Source organism: Tinamus guttatus, unplaced genomic scaffold (genome assembly GCF_059628265.1).
Source record: "Tinamus guttatus ecotype Peru unplaced genomic scaffold, ASM5962826v1 Tinamus_guttatus_pri_ptg000330l, whole genome shotgun sequence".
In the NCBI taxonomy this organism is placed as follows: Eukaryota; Metazoa; Chordata; class Aves; order Tinamiformes; family Tinamidae; genus Tinamus; species Tinamus guttatus.
In genome coordinates this window covers 2,685,570-2,699,292 of record NW_028288864.1, presented here as the reverse complement: position 1 = coordinate 2,699,292, position 13,723 = coordinate 2,685,570, and the positions used below count along the sequence as shown (strand labels likewise).

General features: G+C 54.1%; 1 protein-coding gene across 2 annotated transcripts; it reads right to left on the bottom strand.

The window, feature by feature from the left end:
* Positions 1-215: 215 nt before the first annotated feature.
* On the bottom strand, positions 216-12,844 carry MAFK (MAF bZIP transcription factor K). 2 transcript variants are annotated; one of them, XM_088529461.1, is made up of 3 exons: positions 12,786-12,844; positions 5,096-5,175; positions 216-3,930 (listed from the first exon to the last, which is right to left on the bottom strand). In XM_088529461.1, exons 2-3 carry the CDS (start codon positions 5,129-5,131, stop codon positions 3,496-3,498), a joined length of 471 nt encoding a protein of 156 aa, XP_088385587.1. In that variant the 5' UTR covers positions 5,132-5,175; positions 12,786-12,844; the 3' UTR covers positions 216-3,495. The 2 variants fall into 2 exon arrangements, with proteins under 2 accessions (XP_088385587.1, XP_088385588.1); XM_088529462.1 differs by lacking the exon at positions 12,786-12,844 and adding an exon at positions 7,515-7,534.
* Between the last annotated feature and the right edge of the window lie 879 nt (positions 12,845-13,723).

Here is a 13,723-nt window from a genome sequence, read left to right as displayed (position 1 = left end):
GCCCCACACAGGGGCAGGGGGACAAATTAAGAGTAGAGGGGACGGGAGTCCCGGCATCCGAACTGCTGCAGCGGGGAGCCGAGCGAGAGGCGCCCGCGCGCTCCTCCTCGGCGCTGCCACCGGCCCCCTGCGCCGCCCGCCCCGGCTGTCACTCTCACAAGTACAGGACGGAGAGAAACTAAAAAAAAAAAAAAAAACAACAACAACAACAAAAAAAAAGAAAAACAAACAGAACCAAACGAACCCCAGAGGAATGCAATGCGACAACCCCAAGCTGGAGGGCCCTCCAGGCCGGAGGGTGGAGGAGCTGGGTCTCCAACGTGGTCAACAGCTTTCGGGTCATTCCTCCCTCCACATTACCTTGCAATTCTGATCCCTCTGTGGAAGTTTATCCAGGACATTTCATTCCCCTCCAGGTCACCACCCAGGGAGCCCTGGACTGGCAATTTCTTTTAATAAAGATTTACAGTATCAAACTTGGAAAAAAAATTATTTTTTTACGAAAAATCTGTACGATAAAATGTATATAATTATATATTTATATATATATTTCTCTCTCTTTAAATATTTCCACGTGGTCCTTATGGATATCCAATATGGATTACCTACCATGGCTATGGTATTAACAGCTTTAACAACACCCAGGCCTCTTGTTCTTTATCGAGTGACCAGAGATTTAAGTGCCTACCAGCGCAAAACTAGCAATCACTTGGACAAGCCTTTGGCACCCTTCCAAGAACTGGAAAAAGAAACACTTGGCCACAAGGGAAGTGCCACATAAAGATATGTTTCTCAACTCATTCCAACAGCAAGAAGACCCCATGGAGCAAAGTTCAGCCTCCATCCCCCTCTGAGCAACTGATCTGAGTTCCCTGGCAGGGACTGAGGATGGTCAAAGGGGTGTTCCTATCTAGCCAGGAATATTATGGAGCTCTGGAGCTGTTTTAAGAACTGGAAGCATTTGGGCATTTTCAAGTCAACTGGCCTTTTTCTTTGAAGTTTTCATCTAAAGCCCCAACAGTGCCAGGAGTCTCCATTTTGCCTGGTTTTGGAGGCACCTGTAAGGTCTGGGAAAGTTTCCAATGTTTGCGAGCTGGAGAACATGAGAGGACCGGGAAATGACAGTAACATCTTTCTCTTCCTCAGCTTCTGCTGTGGGAGTCAATAACTGGTACGATATACAGGACATCAGTCTGCCTGTTAGGAGATAGGGAGGGGGTGGAGGAGAAATGAGGTAACGCTAAGTGTCATCCAAACTGTGCACGTTGGAAAAAAATATCCCTTGAAGGAAACTCCCTGCTCCCCTCCACAATGTGGGGATCTGGCAGGAGTCACAAGCCTTAGGGAAACGTTTCATTTGCACCCTTTCTGGCTCAGTAAGGTCATGAATGCAGATGTTGAGGACTGAAGGAGAACCAAGTCTGAGGTTTCTCTTTTCATTAACCTATTTCACAAAGGACCCTCTTGGGAAATCCTGAGACTCCAATGATCCAACGACAAGGTGAAGAGAGGAAGAAAAAAAAAAGAAAAAAAAAAAGGCAAGCTGACAACTAATTCCTTCCAAAGACAAATAGGGCTTCAATAAAATTTAAACTTAGTGTCGTTCAAGACGAGACAAAGCCTTGAACAACAATATTATACTGAGTCTTGGATGCCAGTTTACTGTCCTTTAAAAGCAACGGGGGAACTTGATTATTCTCTTTCAGTCCTGAACACTCATTAATTGTTTTATATTTTAGAGCCCCAACTCTCTAAATTCTTCTCCTCAGCTTAAACTTCAGCAATCTCATCCTCTTCTCACCTGTGCGATAACAGGCATCGTCCATTCCACAAGTCTCTGACCCGCCCTACAAAACTCACAATCCCTTTTCTTTCCTAGTTCAAAAAGAAAACAAAACGAAACACGAACACCAACAGAACTATTTTTACAGTGACCTGGAAACATTTGTCTTTTCAGTGCTGTTGCAGAACAGCAGAATCTCTCCTTTGGCTTCCCGCTTCCTGCCCATTGCTGAGCCAGAACTCCTTCTCCTAAACCACTGCTCGGAGCCACATGCACGACTTCTCAATCCCAGTCTTACCGTCCCCTGTACGCACCGATTTTTAACCTGCCCTCTGTCCATCTCTTGGGATAATTCACAGATTCCCACGAGAAAGTGTCAAGTTTCAGGGTCACATTCACACAGGTTGTCTGAACACTGAGGGTTGTGCACTGCACTCTTTGGATCCCAACGTCAGTGCCTGACACAATACAGAGAGGAAAAGCTCTTAAGACTCCCATCCAACTACCCCATAGCCCCTCTCTGGTCCAAGGCTGGTGAGCCTGGCTCTCCAGCGGTCCTTGCTTACCTACCAAGGCTTTTGCCAAAGAGGAGGCTCTACAACTCCTCTCTTCTTGTCTTTTTGCTATTGCCCTCTAGTTACACGTCAGTGCTTTAAAAACATCTTTCTAAAATATTCTGTATAAACTCCTTATCATAGTGCTGATCCCAGCAGATTGCTCCTACATTCTCGCAGTCAGTTCTGCCTCCTAATAACACTTCTAGCACTTCTCCTCCTCGTCTCCCCTACTCCTTGCCATCATGCAGCTCTTCACAGCATTTACTGTGTCTCCTTCCCTTAAGCTTCAGGGAATCCATAAAAAAAAATAAGCTGCTACTTCAAGACTGCGGATCATTCGGAAGAAATAAACTGCATAAATATACCCAATTCACAGGCACACCTTAGGGAAGGAGCTATTAGGAAAATTGGTTTGGAATAAAGGAGGCTGCAATATAGTTTTCATAGGCCACACAGGTAATGGGGCATATTAAAATATGTAAAATATATATTTTTCCATATTTTAACAGCATGGATTGAAAACAAAAGGTTATTCCTAATGGGTGTGATCAGACCCAAGCATTAGTCTCCATCATCCTCCCACTTCCATCCATTCATGGCAGGATGAAATCCACTCCAAAACGCCTGTTTCTCTGCCCTCGTAATAGCAGATGGAAGTAGGGAGGGGAAATGAGATCTTTCTTACAGGGAGTAGGATGCCACTAAAGGAAACTCTTTTCCATATATTCATCTCACATGATGATTTCTACGGTCCATCTGTTTCCTGGCTCTTGAGCATCATTCATGAAGACTCCGGAGGCTTCTCAGGTATCTTCTCCCAGCTGGAAAGCTGCCCACAGCCTAGAAGGGGTTGAGGAGATAGGGGAAGGAGGAAGCAGATCTTGCTATTTGTACTGCATACAGAGCTCGAATCCTGGACACGAGACGTTGATGGAGCCGCCGAGTCCAGAGAGAAGCAGCCAGTTAAGTTCCCTTTGTAGATAATTTTTCTTTTTTTTTTTTCTTCTTTTTTTCCTTTTTTTTCTTTTTTTGCACTTTTGGAAGAGAACTGTTAAAATGCCAATTCTTGACGTGCCCCAGGACTCTGGAACGAACAATGCATAAGAGCCTTTTCCCCTCCCCTCTGAAAGGCTGCTAGTTCCCCAACCGAGGGCACTAGGACGCTGCTGAAAACGGCACAGAACTGGATGAGATTTCAGCTGATTTCACGATGGTGATGACACTGGTGGTAGCAACTTTGGTCGGGGTGATCGGCCCTCGCGCCACAGTACGAGCAAAGGTCTGGAGTGCTTCGTACTTGGAGCGCAAGGCGTCCAGCTCTAGCTTCATGCTGCTGTTTTCTCTGGCCAGCTTCTCCACCTCTTGCTGCAACTCAACCCGCTGCCTCTCTAACTCCTCCTTCTGAGTCACGCGCTTGATGCGGCAGCTGGCAGCGTAGCCCCTGTTCTTCAGCGTGCGTCTCCGCTGCTTCAGACGGATGACCTCCTCCTTGGTGAGACCCCGCAGGTGCTGGTTCAGCTCCCGTACGGACATTGACACGAGTTCATCATCACTCAGCACTGGGGCATTCTCTCCCGACTCCTCCTTTACCTGCAAATACCAACAGCACAGGGGTAGCAGCAGCCCTACACGAGCAGCTGCTTTGAGGAAGGAGATGGGCTACCCCTCAGCATAATCCCCCTGCCTGGAAAAAGCCCCCAAAGTACCTTACAGACCAGAGGCTCTGCTAAAGCAGAGCTGCAGATGGGCAGAACGCAGCAGAGATCAAAGCCCTGTATCTTCTGGCTTTCAGTAACCTCTTTCAGGTCGGGAAAAGCAGTTTGAAGTGATAGATAAAGCAGTACTTCTACCTCCTTCAAAATCTGAAAGTGGACTGAAGTGCTGTGTGTCAGGACACAGATTTTATATCAAATCCTAAAAATGACATCTTTTCTCAGCACCACGCTGGGACACCTCACACTCTTATTACATTCTGGGACACCTCAGCACTCTCAAAAGCTGAAGAGCCACCAGCACACAGGCTTTAATTAAGCACCTGGTGGCTTTTCATTGAAGCACTGACCAAAACAAACCCTGCTTGGCTTATTAGGACCACAGCCAGATTTGTTTTTCTGGAGCAAAGTCCAGAGAAGCTGCATGAATGAGACACCGAGGCACTGTGCCTTTTCGCTTGTGGATGTTTGCTGCCACTAGTATTTTCAGAATATTTCTGACATTTTTGAGGGGGGTATCTTCACAGATTGCACGTTATCTGGAATGAAAAGCCAAGACAGCAGAAAGAAGCAGCAACAAGAACTGAACGTGTGCAGGGACCGCCACAAATCAGTGTCCCAGATGTTTACTGGCTCATACACTGTGAGAAGACAGCTTTAAACTTCCTTGCCCCAGTTCCTCTCAATCCAGAGAGCAGGAGGAATGATTTCCCAGGGCTGGGAGCACTGTGTTCTGGATGCTGCCAAAGCCTAGTATAGTCAAAAACCTCCTGGGCAGCAGTTAGGATACTCTATTCTTCACGCAATCCTAGAGTCTCCACACTGCTATCTAGATTATCACCAATATCCCCTATCCTGTCTTAAAAACTTTCCTGTTGATAGTGGGAAACTGCATCGACACACATTTGTAAGATTCTCACCAAAGGAAAAAAAATATATATATATATACATATATATAGAGAGAGACACGTATATGCATGGAGCACAGTTCTCTGACATCTTCCCCTGCCACCCAGCATCACCCACTCAGCCTTTCTTCCTACCTTTAAAGCCTTGTTCGGTTTGGGATTAGTCGTCATAACCTGAGCACAGTCTTCTGGACAAAACTGCTCAGAAATTGCAACTGAAAAACAACACAAAACAAAAAACATTTTCAGGTTATAATAAATTCAGAGATAACAGTAGGAGAAAAAAAAAAAGAAAAAAGAGGATACTAATACCCAGTCCAAAACTTCAACTGTAAAGGATTCTGAGATTAGTTTACACGGGAGGAGAAATTTGCATTGACAACAAGTGCCTTGCTTCTTAATGCTAAGTAGCTAATATTTTGCCATACGTTCACCAGGATCAAGCAAGGAAGACAGGGCTGGGGAGGAGGAGAGGCTACCTGCTCATGCCTGTAAACAGCAGTTACGCTAATAACCACACACTGCCTTGCGAGCAGCCACCTCTGCTCAAGGGGAGAGCAGAGCTCGGCCTTCCAGGCCCCATCGCTTCTTCACCTCCCTCTGCAGGAATCCCAGACGCACGGAATGGCCTATTAGGGGCTGAATTAAGAGTTACCTCTGCTCATAAAAGGCATCGAAAAGCCACAAGACAACAACTCCCTTCATTCTTATTTTGATCATTACTAACCTAGCTTAAAATTGAATCAGCAACCCAGAAATAAGCTGCCTAGTTTGTAACCTGCTTTCAGAGCTGTCCCCACCCAAGAGAGACGCTACTAGAAAATCCAAACGGCAGAGGCGAAAGCCCCTGGATAACAAAGCAAAGCAGCGTCTGCCTCTCCCCGCACACCAGGGCTGCTGCTTCGCGACGCTCTGTGCCCCGGGCTGAGCGCTGACCTGCCTGATATTTCTCGTGACGCGGGAGCACGTCCACCGACACCGCGGGTCCTCCGTCGCGACGCTGCCCTTCACTCTCACCTCGGCTGGGACCAGCGCTCTGGAGAAACCCACCAGCCTGGACCTGCATCCGAAGCCCTCGGCCCGCAGAAGCACCACGGACGAGCCCGGAGGCAGCGCCGCCCGTCAGTATCTACCCTGTGAGGCGGCAGCGCCCGTGACACCATCACAGCCGCCGCTCACCGCGCGCCCGGCATCGTGGCTGCCCTGCGCGGAGGGCCTCGAGGAGCCGGCGGCAACGCGGAGCGCCCGGCGGGAGCCCTGTCCCCCCGGCCCACCCCGAGCCCTCCCCGTTCCCACGTCTGCGTCGTGTCACACATTCTAATCATTCATGAAAAACCCAGCCCAAGCATCCCAAGCATGATTCCCTTCCGATAGTTGCCATGGTGACCTTGGGAAAGTAGCCAACCCCGAGACAGTCACCATGGAAACAGAGAAGCCCAAAAGCAATAATGACTTCAGGTCATGTCTGTGCAAAGACATCACGAGGTCGTCGCAGAGTAAACAAACTCATTCATAGCTGCAAACAAGGGGTGAAGGGACTTGGTGGGGTACAAAGGTGGGCTGGGGGAACAAAGCAGCCCTGGGGAGAGAGGTGCTGGCTCAGGCAGCGCTGCTCCCGCTTGGATTTTATCAATCAAGACACCTCGCTCTCATATGACTTGCAGAAAAATCAAGATAAGGATGAGAGGAAAAAGAAGAAAAAAAAAAAACAAAAGCACAACAAATGCTGTAAATGCAAAGCTGCAAGATACTATCCTAGATATTAGGGTGTGTGTTCATGCGCCTCCTCTATTTTTAAGCCTGAGACGGCACAGCCTTCCATGTCTGCGGGAGGAGGGACAAGGACGGGCGCACGGCGCGCCAGCCACGATGCTCCGTGATGAATGGGCCGCGCGCAGCAACTGGTGTGCGCCGCGCGTCCCGGAGCGTCGCAGGGCTCCTCGCTCCGCATCCAGCCTCCGCCAGCGGGACGGGCGCAGGGAAAGGGGAGAGCCGCCCCCGCTGCCGACCCCCCTGCCCAGGGCAGCACCCGCAGTTACCGAGGGAAGAGGCCGCGCGCGGCCTCCAGCTGCTGCAAACCTGCATGTTCTGCACCGGGCGCCTCTCCGGAGCTCGGCGCTGCCCTTTCCCCGTCCTCCTCGGCGCTGCTTCCCCCCCTACCCGCCGGTCGGGCGCTCGCGCGGAGGCGCTGGCAGGAGGAGGAAGGAAAAGCTCCTCGTCGCGGCGCAGCGGGTTAAGGAGAGGCTGCCAGTGCGTAAAGGAAGCGGCCGGCAGCCCCCTCCCTGCACGCGCGGAGCCCGCGCAGGCACTTGGTGCCATAGTTATGCAGTGAGTCACCAGCTGTTTACAGAGCTGGAGAGCTCGCATTCCCACAGCACCAGAAACGCTGCCTTCCCCCGGCATCCCCCCGAGCCCGCCGCCCCTACAAGGGAAGGGGCGCCCGCTCCGGGCCCACACGCGGGTTACGCCGGAAAGGGAAAGGCAAAAAGCAGGGGGAGGCCGAGGACAGGCCGGTCACACCCCCAGCTTACACAAAAAGGCTTTTGATTCTCACCCAATGCGTCTTCAAAGCACCTTCTGCGCCAGCCGGCGGAAAAACTGAACAGGCCGCTTGGCCGCGCAGAGGTGGAAAGAAACGTAAAATATCGTGGAAAACAAGCGCGGAGGGTTGAGATTCCCTCCGGTGGGGGTCACTGTCTGGGCTCGCCCGCCACCCAAAGCGAGGCCGCCGTCGCCGCTGTGTTAATTTGCTGCTCCACTCCACGTGATGGATCCACTTCTGGTCACCTGCTGCTCCGTGTCGCCAGAGCAACATGTTGACTGATAAGAACAGATACAACATCTCCTCACCCTGCACATTCCGGCACGGACAGCGCGGGCTCCTCCACGTTTGGTGCGGGCAACTTCAGTACCTGAAATAAGGGAGGGTCTCGTGCTTTGCGTTCCCCTCTCCTCGCCTACCGACACGCTCCAAGCTCCAGCTTCCCTCTCAAGCACGCTGGGATCGGTCCTATTCCATCGGGGCGAGGTGCCGGAGCCCTTCCTGGCATGGGCACGAGGAGGAGGCTCAAGCAGCCGTCCATAGTTACAATGTCGGGGCATCTTCAGAGCAAGCGGCATGGGAGCCACCCCCTTTTTAAAGACCAGAATTTGATAGCAGAAGGAGAAACGCTGACTTAGACTCCAGTTCTTCACCCAAACGTGAGCGCCAGAGCAAGGGGCACCGCAGGGCTGGCCCCAGCTGAACTCGGAGTCAATGCCCCAACACTGCAATCCTCACCAACCCCATCTTCCATCTGCACAACGCCTGCCCTCAGTGTTACTTAGGACTATGCAGCTAGAAATAAATTCAACTGGCACGGCACTTGCTATAGCGAGAAGGCAAAACCCCATGATAAAACAGTAAATAATGCCACAAACTTGTCATTTTCAGCGGTGCCCCCTAACCATGCTGCATGAGGGTCTTCAGGGACTCTGACTCCAATTTGATTACTAGAACCCTTTTAGTCTTTACCCTATTTCTGCCCTTCTTTTCTTAATTGCATTTGCTGCATCATGGCTAAAATTAGGAGCTCGGCTTTTTGGAACAAGGGCCACATTACATCTTTATTCTGTAAGCTGTATGACACACTTAGGATGCTACATAAATAAAACAGCAAGTAGTAACACACCGACAGTCAGGGGCAAAGGCTTTCACAGCTCGGCTCCAAGCTTGTACTTAAAGCAAATGTTTTGACGGTAGGTTACACAGAGAGCCCTTGTAATTCTACAATAAAGTTATCCAGCGATAGCCTTGCCAACACCCTCATCCTCTCGGAGGCAACTCTTAAGTTACTCCCTGCATCTTCCCCAAAACCTGGTGTTCACAGGCTGGTGCCTCGTCTGATGGCCTCAACCAGGTGATCTAGAGATCCCCAGATCCTCTGCTTGGAGAGGGAAGAGCAAAGAGAACCTGAGCAGTGCTCTGAGGAGCAACAGAGCTTTCTGTGCAAAAATTGCAATTAAGACAAACCATGCCAGAATGATTTTCTGTATTATAGAGCTTTCTGAGCACATTACGTGTTAAGGACTTACTATAAAGTCATTGCTAACGCCCAGCAGCCGTGGATAGAATGGGTTTCAATATTTGAGTCTACATCGAAAGATGAGCGTAGCCAGAACAGAAGTGCCTGGCAGGCAGCCCTGCCAGTATTGAGGTTCCACCCTCAGACAAGTCCAGCAAACTCAAAACGCGCAACTCTCACCTTGAGCCGGGCCAGCAACGACTTCTAAAGGGTAAAAACACAGTGTTCGGTTTAAGCAGCGAGACGATCTCAGCCTTAATTCTCTGCACAGCCATTTATGCAGGGAACACTCTACTCAGACACTCCAAAACGCAGTATATAATTCCCCAGCAGCTGTTTTAGCCAGTTGCCTGATTTTCTAGTTTATCCACGAGTTATTCCCAACTCCAGAACGCTAGCCAAATGCATATGCTTACCGAGGATAACATCAGATCTGACAGGTGAAGGGAACTACAGATGCTTCAGTCCTGATCTCAGTGCCGCTGTCCCTCGGAAGCATGATACGGATTTCCCACGCGTCGCAGCATGGTACACAGAGCCCCATCCCTCCCCTATCATCCCAAGACCATTTTCCAGCTCCGGGGTCGTTACACATCCCAAAAGACAGATTGACGCTTGTCATTCATTTGTAATGAGAGAGGGGAGGGCCGGGCTGGTGGCGTGAATCAGAGAGCAGAAGCATTTGCAAGGCAATAGGTTTGACACGAACAGAGAGAAGACACATAGGAGGGGGGTGAGTCACTGTTTACTGTTCTAGAGGCGCTACACACAGCCCTCGCCCAGCTGGCCGGCTTTCCATTTCCCGTATGGATCGGAACCAGCATCCAGCAGCAGAGACGGGAACCTTGAGGCCGAACGCGAGCGCTGGCAGGACGCGGCTCCGCGAGGCGCTCTCTGGGGAAGCCTGGCCGCAGATCAGACGCTCCTCGGCGGCGCGGTAAACAAGCGAGTCAGATGCTGCAGAGCCTGTGGCTGGAGCAGAGGATGCAGGAGGGCACCCGCGTGTGTCACAGCAGACAGCCCCGGCTGCTGGGGAGGCCGGGGCCAGAGGGGAAAGGTGCATTAAAGGTATGGGAAAGGTCTGTTAAAGCAGAGGCAAAGCACACAGCACTTCTTTGCATTCAGCACTTATGAAACACAGTGACAGAGCAACATCGGAGTCAGACCTCGGCATCACCAGCCTAGAGACACGTCTGCCCCTCAGAAAGGGGAGCGGAGCCACAGAGTGACTCAGACCAAGGCACAGAGCTGCAACCAAGATTCCAACTTCACGGGCCCCCATCCCACGTGCCAGCCATGAAGGCAGATATCTCCCTGATTGCTAATAATGGAACATATCAGCACCGCTATTCAGGGTCCTGTAATATTGCAAAGCGGTGGGATTTGCTGTGCAATCTGTCCCTCCACTCCAGAGCGTAGCAGCAGGGTAATTGCTTTCATTACCGCCTCCCTCCTCCTAGTCTTTACAGCCACCCAATGCTGCATTGCTCTGTGCTTGCTTCATGCTTGGAAGCCTCTCTGCCCGAGTTTGAAGATAGCCTGAAACAATAGCTCAGACAGAAGTGGAAACTGCCTGTTCATCTCAACAGGGTGCTGAGCCTGAAACTTCCTGATAATTGAAAGTGCTAGCGCTGCTCAAGTATTTCACAGCTGGATGTTTACAAAAGCGATCAGCGAGTGAGCTTATCCCACAAACCCCGAGTGCCGCGGGGCCAGCACTCCCAGCTGTCCTTCCTCTGGTTCCCAAACATCGAACACAGCGAGAGATTTTCAATACCAAATTCTGCAGCGCATTCCACGCCGTTAATCATTTTCCAATGTTGATGGAGAGGCGAGTGCAGCGAGCCGCTCTGCGGCTTTAGCCTTTCCGAAGGCACAGCCGCTCTCCACTCCTCGCTGCAACAGATTGCCAAAGACGGGCAGAGGCACAGAGACGAGATAAGACATGACAAAGCACGCCGTCCTTGACGGGCGAGCAAAAAAATAGAAAGCTAGCGGATTTCTGTCGCTGCTTTGGAAATACTTTCAAGGCAGGCTACGAGCTTGCTCCAATACAGCCGAGAGCGGTTAACACAGTAAAGCTCAAGCGCCTCAACAAGGCGAGAGGCTGCAGAGACTGGGAGGGTGTCCAAGAGTCACTGCATGCCCCAGCCCTGCAGCAACCCCTGCTGCCCCCGCAGATAACATCTCCCCAGCCTCCAGCAGCTCCTCTTTCGGGTGCAAGGAGAGTTAACGCTCCGGCGCCGGGGCCTGCGTGCTGCCATTGGACAGCGGCCGCGTCCATCACGCTTAGGAAGTGACTGCGCGGGGACGGCTGCTCCGCATTACAGTGTGTACACGGAAGGAGAGGGAAAGAGCGGGCGAACGCGCGCCGGTTTCGCCAGGGCGCAGGCGACAAGGTAAAGTGATTTACTGCTAAGCCACGAGAGCCCCGCGCCGCAACGCGCCGGCCGGGCTGGGGCGCCGCTTCCGCACGGACACGGCTCGTGGGGACGCAAAGCACCACGGAAAGCATCAACTCCCCACCTCGCACACAAGAGTGTTTTGTTCCCAGCAGCTCTGCCTCAGTTTGGCTTTAGGAACCGAGCTAGGGAAGGAGGGGACGGCCAGGCGAACGCGAAGCCGGAGGCCTTGCCATTTTTCTGTAACGTAACTTTGCCCAAAGGGGGTTTGGTCCTAATTTGAGATCGCGTGGCCTGTTTTTAGCAGAACCGGTAAAATAGATCCCCTCCTCCACGGAGCAGCACACGAGGGAGGGCAGAGGAGTGGGAGCAGCCCAGGCAGGAGGAGGAGGAGGAGGAAGGTGGCCTGTCTCAAACTGACCATAAAGCACTTGGAGAGCTCAGAGCTCTCGGTTCCCCCTCCATCGTGGCCTGGACATTCCTCTGGCTCACGCCGCCTCCTTCCTCGTCTCGGCAAAGAGTTCAGAAGAGGGTTTTCCCCACCCCCCTTTTCTGACTAAAAATCCAAACTGATCTGTACCCACCAGACAGTCACGTGGCCGTGGTGCCAGCAGAGCCGAATGTCACGGTCCCCTTTCCTCCCACAGGCGTGGTCTCCGGCGCCTGCACATTACCCTTTTTTATTTTTTTCCCCTCTCCTTTTCCCCTGTTTCCACCCTGCCAACAGAGCCCCGATCCAGCACCCTTCTCCGCACGGGGGGCAGGCGGTGCTGCGGGCAGATAAGCGCTCCCAGCCCGCGGACAAGCCCAGCAGACCCAGCGCAGCCCCCGGCGCTGCTGCGGGCGCCCGATAAGCGCCGGGGGCTGCCGCGGCCGGGAGCCGCTCGCGCCTCGGCACCCCGCGCGCTCCCGGCCCGCGCGCGCACCCCGCGGGCTCCCGCGCAGCTCCGCCGCTACTACGAAAACTGCTATTTTTAGCGCCGCGCGTCACGGCAGGTTCCCTCGGGCGTATTTTAAGAACCACCGAGCGTGCGGCGCACGCGAGTCCCTCGCGGAGCCACGCGGGCGTCGCCGACACGCGGGTCGCGCCCCCCGTCCCCGCCCGGCCGGCGACTCCGGGCAACTTTTCATCCTCGCGGGGGCCCCACGCGGGGAGCGGGGGGTGGGGAAGGCGGGACACGCGTGACGGGAGCGGGCGGCGGGACCCCGCGGGCCGCCCCCCGCCGCGGCCACGTGCGCGCGGGGCGAGGGGCGGCGGCACCACGTGCCCGGCGCGGCGGTGACTCAGCACTTTTACCGGAGCGGAGCGCGGCGCGGGCACCCGCGCGGCGCCGCCCCACCCGCCCGCGCGGCTCTTACCTGGGTGGCGGCGGGAGCGCGCGCGCGCGCCCGGGGGAGGCGGCGGCGGGAGCGGCGGCGGCGGGAACGGCGGGGGGCGGCGGCGGCGGGAGCGGCGGGGGGGCGCAGCGCGGCCTCCCTCCCTGCGAGCGAGTCCCGCGGACACAACAACAAGCGCGGGGCGGCCCCCTCCCCCCCGCCGCGCCGCCGACCAACCAGCGCCCCCGCCGCTTCCGGCATGGCGCGTCACGGCGCGCGTCACCGCCCGGCCCCGCCCCGCCCCGCCCCGCCCGCCGCGCGCGTCACCGCCGGCCACGCCCACGCCGTTCATTCATGGCGAAGGGCGCGGCGCGGCAGGGGGCGGGGGCGCGCTGGTCACGTGGGCGCCGCGCTGCTCCGCCCCCCTCCTCCCTCCCCCGGTTTGTGCCGCTCCCGTTCCTGGGACTTTTCCCTAAAGGAAAAGGAGAGCGGGTCGTTCTCCTAGGGAGACCCCCTGTTTTGGGCCCGTTCAGAGGCTGCAGGGGGAGGCCGAGAGGGTTCTGCACGTCCTGGCAGGTTTGCGGCCGCACGGGGTGCGTCAGGTGACACCTTCCCCACGCTTGGGTCCGAGCCTTGGAATCCACGAGGTTCCCGGTGATAATTGCAGGCTATTTTGGGTCCCAGCCTGGATCACAACTGTGGTTGGCAGGATGCTGCTGTCCCCAAGCTGCGAGAACAGTCTCGGGCCGGGGCAGTGCCGGATCCTGGAGCCTCCCAAGTGCTGAGGCAGCAGCCAAGGGGCCCCAGGTATTGGCTGTTTGCAAGATTTTGAGGACTTTGCCTCTTCCCGCGGCAGGGCTCACAGCGGCTCTGCGTTAAGAAACCCAGTTTGGGGAGCTGAGCTAATTAGGCTGTCGAAAGCTCCTGGGCTACGGGCGCGAAGCTGCTGCCCAGTGTGACTGCAAGAGCGTCGGCATCTC